The 6,331-nt window shown below is 36.7% G+C and overlaps 1 protein-coding gene across 4 annotated transcripts in view; it reads left to right on the forward strand.

Moving 5' to 3' along the window:
• HEXD (hexosaminidase D) overlaps positions 1 to 6,331 on the forward strand; it is a 39,627-nt gene that overhangs the window by 31,381 nt on the left and 1,915 nt on the right. For all 4 annotated transcript variants that reach the window (XM_023503979.2, XM_023503980.2, XM_031968443.1 and 1 more), the window contains 3 exons: positions 4,931 to 5,013; positions 5,849 to 5,927; positions 6,017 to 6,118. In XM_023503979.2, the coding sequence (XP_023359747.1) occupies positions 4,931 to 5,013; positions 5,849 to 5,927; positions 6,017 to 6,118 (264 nt within the window). The remainder of the gene's footprint in view (positions 1 to 4,930; positions 5,014 to 5,848; positions 5,928 to 6,016; positions 6,119 to 6,331) is intronic.

Consider the following 6,331-nt stretch of genomic DNA (forward strand, 5'->3'; position numbering starts at 1 on the left):
AACATCTTCCCCACCCCCACCCTACCCTCCGGGCAGGTTAAGTGACTTGTTCAGGGTCATACAGCTAAGAAGTGTTAAGTATCTGAGTCCAGATTTGAACTCAGGCTGGTACCCTATCCACTGCGCCCCCTAGCTGCCCCCACAAACATCTTCTTGAGGAAGATGATCTGATTCACTAAAATTCACAGAAATCAAGTTTGATTTCCCTTCTTCTAACAAATTAAGATTTTCATTGGCTATGGTCTAAGAGTTGAATGATCTAAGAGTTGAAAGACTCTTGAGATATAAAGATATATGATATATATATAATCTCTGGAGATCCTCATAGAAAGACCAGATGACCAAGTGGTTAGATACATTGTAGAAGGAATTCTTATTTTCAGTGTAAGTTGACATCAGTAACTCATGGGCCATTTCAGTTCTAAAATTTTATGTCTGGGAATTATCAACAAGGAGTGATGAACCTAACCTACAATGTAGAAGCTGCAAATAAAAATTATATACTCTTAAGAGTAGTTGAGGGAAGAAAATCACCTTTTTTTAGGCTTAGAAATCTGTCTTATCGTTTAAAAAAATTTTAATTGTTTATTATTTTTTTCCAATTACATGTAAAGATGGTTTTCAACATTCATTTTTGTAAGATTTTGAGTTAAAATTTTTTTTTTCTCCTTTCCTTCCTTTCCCATGCCAACAAGTAGTCTGATATAGGTTATAGGTGTGTATTCATTTTTAACATATTTCCATATGAGTCATATTGGGAAAGGAAAGTCAGAACAAAAGGAAAAAAAGATGAAAATAGTATGTTTCTATCTGCATTCAGTCTCCATAATTCTTTTTCTGGATATGGATTTTCCCAAAATTTATTGAAATTACCTTGGATCACTGAATTGCTGAGAAGACTTAAGTCTCAGTTGATCATCACACAATCTTGCTGTTGCTGTGTAGATGTTTTCCTGGTTCTGCTCACTTCACTCAGCATCACTTAATGTAAGTTTAATTACTTAACTTAAGCTTAAGAAAATCACATCTTAAAATCTAATCAATATCTCTATCTTTACTTGGTCACTTTTGTGACTTTCCTATCCTGCCTTCCTACTTTAGAAGTGGACTGCTCCTCCATTCTCTTCCAGAGTCACATGAACTTTAAGATACCGTCAAGCCTTTTAGAAGTACAAGTGCCCATAGGCCATGCTGAAGTAGCATTCTGGCATAGTAACATTTGAAACATCTTAGGTTTATTGAAAAACTATCAACACAAAAGAAAGGTCCCATTTTTCTACAGTTGTTTTGTTATTTGTTTCTTTAAATTTCATTCTTTTGAACTCAACATCATCCAGATGCTTTTTTTCCACAAAAACTTGATAATCAGGTTACTACTACCCAACTACATTAGATGGCACGGTTAACTTTGGTTTTGAATTAAAAAGTAATCTTTATACATTACCTCAGTTAATGGGAAATAAAGCGAAGGCACTGATAGTAAGGATTGGGAAAGGCTACCTATAGAAGCTGGGATTTTACTTGGAAATTGAAGGAAGTCAAGAGGAGCTAAGGAAGGAGCATATTCCAGGCACACAGTGAAATCTCCAAAGCCAAGAGACAGAGGATCTTGGTCAAGGTCAATATCACTGTATACATTGTGGGGACTGGGGGAAAGGAAGAGGAAGGGGAAAAGGGAAAGAAAGGAGTAGTCATTTCCATAGTGCTTACATATCACACACTGTGCTAAACATTTTATATATATGAATACCTCTATCCTTTGATCCCCACTACTTTGTGAGGTAGATGCTATTATTATTCCTATTTTCATAGTTGAAGAAATTGAGGCATACAAAGGTTAAATGATTTGCTCCAGGGCACATACAGCTAGTGTCTGAAGTCATATTACCTGACTAGATCCAGTGCTGTACTAGTAAGTTGTAAAAAGAAGAGAGGGGAGAAAGGAAGGGACAGTGAGTTATAAAAGACTTTGAATACAAAATAGGATTTTACATTTAATCTTGGAAGTGAGAGGGAATTTTTTTCAGTAGGGAAGTAGCATAGTTGGACCTTCACTTAAAGAAAAAGATAAATGGAAAATAGACTGGACTAAGGAGAAACTTGTGGCAGGCAGACCAACCAATACGGTAGGTACTGTGCTCAGCATTTTTTACAAATGTTATCTCATTTGATCATCACAACAACCCTTCAAGATAGGTGCCATCATTACTCACATTTTATAGTGGAGGAAATTGAGGCAGACATAAGTTAAGTGACTTTCCCAGAATCACATAAGTGAGATTTGACCTTAGATTATTCTGACCTCTTCTACTATTTCAACAGCTATCCCATAGAGAAGGAGGCATATGCACAAGATGTTGCAAAGATAAAAAACTCCAACAGATTGCATATTGTGGGTAAGAGATACAGGAATTGAAAATAACCCCCAGCGTGCTACCCTGAGGGACTGGAAGATGCTGATGGCCTTAACAGTAATTGGGAAGATTGAAAGTTGGGAAGATTTGGGGGAAAACATAATGAATTGAGTCTAAGATATCTAGGAGATCTTCCATTTGTGATGTCTAACAAGAAATTATCAATACAGGACTAGAGTTCATAGATGTTAGGGCTGGATATAAATAAATATGAGAATCTGCAGCATAGTGATGGTGATTAAAGGGAGTGGACAAGATCACAGAGTTATCAGAATGACAGAACCATTTGAGGATGGATAGATACCCAATGTTAATGAGCATATCCTGGATAAAGAGCGGCCAAATAGTTAAGAAAAAAAAAACAGGAAAGAATAATGTTCTGAAACTTAAGAGAAGAGTATTAAGAAGAGGGTGATCAACAATGTCAAAGGCTGTATAAAGATTTCAAAAAGGATGAAGATTGAGAAAGGCCACTAGATTTGGCAATTAAGAGACAATTAACTGTGGAAAGAGCAGCAGTGAAGACCCTTTTAAGAATATATAACAAATCTATAGTGGGCCCAGTCAAAACAGTTTCATGATTTTCTCAATCTTTGGTCAGCAGGATATGTTTACAAGCAGCGAGTAAGCAGATGATGGAAGTGATATATGATTAAGGCTCAATAGGGCACAATCAGCAATATAATGCGAGGGGCAAGGGATTTAAAAGAACATTGTTGAATTGAACTGGATCTGAGAAAAGGAGAAAAGAATGGCTAGTGCAATGGAGATGGCCTACAAAAGAACTGAGGGATCAAAGATTTGGAAGTCAAGATGTGATGAACAGTAGAATTTGGAATGGAAAGGCAGAGAGAGAGAGGTAGAAAGCCAGTAGAGTGATCAGATAAGGGAATTTCAGAGTTCATTAACACGGAAATGATAAATTTGTAGGTTATAGCAAGCTGTAAAAGTACGTCAATGAGGAGTTGTTAATGGGAAATGAATAAACTAAAAAGCTGAGAGGTTAAGGGTGTCTAAGGAAGTATCAATATGTATGTTGAAAATACATAGTATGAAAACAGGATTGGGGAAAAGAGAAAGATTATGAGCTAGGTACTGAATTCATTAAAAAGAAGAAAGGGGAGTCTCCTAGAAGTCTATAGATAACTACCAAGATTTTGACTGGATGGAAGATGTAAATTATGTATACCTCAAAGGAGGAGAATTTACCTAGTGATAACAAGCAAGGAGTATTCCATCTCCATCACCTTGACCAGACCCCAGTCAAGGGAAATGAGTGAAAGTATATCTAGGACAAGGAGTAGATGGGAACTTTGAATTTGCATAGATAAGCTTCAAGAAGAGATTTTGGTGGTTGTTCAGTTATGTCTGATTCCTTGTGACCCCAGTTGAGGTTTTCTTGGCAAAGATAATGAAATATTTCTTTCCTTAGCTCATTTTCCAGATGATGAAACTGAGATCAGTAGTTTAGTGACTTACTCAGGGTCACACAGCTAGTGTCTAAGGCAGGATCTGAATTCAAGTCTTCCGGACTTTAGTTAGGCCCAGCTCTTTATCCACTGTGCCAACCTAACTGCCCTTTGCAAGAAGGAAGACTTGGAGGGGGAGTGGGGGGTGGAGAACAGAAATAAAAGGATCAGGAGAGTGAAAATTGTTTCAGATAGGAAGCAGTTTCAAAAGGGGAAAAGTAGTGAGGGGTATAATGCCATAAATAGGTTAAGGAGAAGGCCTGAAAACTCTAGAGCAATTTCAGTAGAGAGGAGTCAGAGGATTGAGGAAGACTCAGAAAATGTCAGAGCAAAGATCAGTTCTTCCAGAACTTTGGTTTGGAAAGAAAGGTGACCATATGGTAGCATCTTAAAGTCATGTTGTTTTTCCCTAAGATAGAAGAAATCTGAAAATATTGGTTAGCAGACAGAAAGCTAATGGAGAGGCAGAATGTAGAGAGACCTTACAGAATAATTAACAGGGCCACTTTTCCTAAGGAGGGAAGGAATAGGAGGGGATCAAGGTCATAGAGTAGTTAAATTTGGAAAGGAAGACCTTACTTCTCTGAAAGGAAAAAATAAAAGGAAGAATGAATAATAAATATTTTAAGGCAAAGTAAGGTATTTGGAGTTGAGTTTAATTTTTTCAAGAAAAGAATAATTACCTACTACTGATAAACAAAGGATTGAAGCAGCTGCTACGGGGTATTATTAAGGAATCGGGAAGTTAGAAATAAAAAGTTCACCAAGAAGTTAAAAAAAAAAAAGGCTGATGGTGATATGTGTAGCAGGCTCAGAATAGGATGGGGGAAAGGGGTGACCCCAGAAAAGGGACTATAATGGTAGGCAGAGCAAAAAAAAATCAAGCTATCAAAATATCTAAGAATTTAATCATCTTAAAGGGGCTGACCATAGTTAAATATACACAGAATGAGATCATATTTTGAGCAAAGGGGAAAAAAGTAAGATTGATCATGTAATTCTCTCATGGTATTAAAAATAAATATTTCTTCCTTTTGTGGATTCCAGATATGATCACTTCTCTGTTCTCTGTGAGCTGCTTCCTGTGGGAATTCCATCCCTAGCAGTATGTCTGCAGGCACTCAAACACGGTACAGTATATATTACTCTCCTTTATTTTCCCTAGAATCCTTTTTTTTTTCTTCCCAGGAATACAGGGATCAAGTGTGTGTGCTACTGCCATATTGGAGTGCTCTCCACACATACCTTAACCTTCCCTTTTCACACAAGAAATATATGCTACCCCACTACCTTGAATTCTTCATGGAGTTATTCTAAATAAGAAAATCTGCCTGTTTTGGGATAAGATTGTGGGAGAGTTTCATTAATGCTAAACAACCATGCTGTCTTTCAAAGGGAGGAGAAAAAAATCTCATTACCATGTTCAATGTATGTCACTAGACTGGATTAGTCAATAGGCCTGAACTTTGAAAGCCTGTAGTTCAAGAAACTAAAATAAATTCCATTTATAGGAAATAGCCCTAGAGAAAAGGGCCTTGAAATAGCAAGATAATTTTCTTATAGGGGAAAAAATACAGGCTTGGGAAGAGGAATTGCCTGATTGGAAAATTACCCCTAATAAATTCTCCAAAGGCTTTTGCTAAGCAATGAATTCACAGCTTTCCCAACCAGGCCAATAAACTAGAATAAGTTCTTTTAAAATAGATGTTTTTTCTGCATATACTTGTATAAGATATTCTCCCTTACCTCTCTGTTTCACTTTTCTCCTTTTACTAAAGAAAATGCATTTTTTGGGGCAGCTAGGTGGCAAAGTGGATAAAGCATAAGCCCTGAACTCAGGTGGGACCTGAGCTCAAATCTGGCCTCAGACATTTAACACTTCGTAGTTGTATGACTCTGGGCAAGTCACTTAACCCCAATTGCCCCAGAAAAATGAATAAATGAAAGAAAATGCTTCTTTTTCAGGAGGTTATACTGACAACGTAAAAAAAATAGTGGAGAAATACTTAGGGATGTCAAATTTGGAAATCAACAATTTTATGAGGTAAAACCACCAGTTCCTTCTAATTTCATTCTTATGAGGCCTAAACTTTTGATAGTTCTGAAACTGATGAAGACTTTCTCTCTGACTAGTGAAAGCTCTGGGACTTTCCCTGGCAGTGATGTCTTCTCCCTGGTCACTCAGGTCAGCTTTCACCTAAGGCATTCTGTGGATGAACTGCTAGAAAGAAACAGGTTATTTATTTATTTATTTATTTTTATTATATCTTTTTATTTACAAAACATATGCATGGGTAATTTTTTCAACATTGACCCTTGAAAAACCTTCTGTTCCAAATTTTCCCCTTCTTTCCTTCATCCTCTCTCCTAGATGGCAGGTAGTCTAATATATGTTAAATATGTTAAATCCAATATATTTTTACATATACAGTTATCTTGCTGCACAAG

The sequence above is a fragment of the Sarcophilus harrisii genome, chromosome 4 (assembly GCF_902635505.1).
Source record: "Sarcophilus harrisii chromosome 4, mSarHar1.11, whole genome shotgun sequence".
Taxonomy (NCBI): domain Eukaryota; kingdom Metazoa; phylum Chordata; class Mammalia; order Dasyuromorphia; family Dasyuridae; genus Sarcophilus; species Sarcophilus harrisii.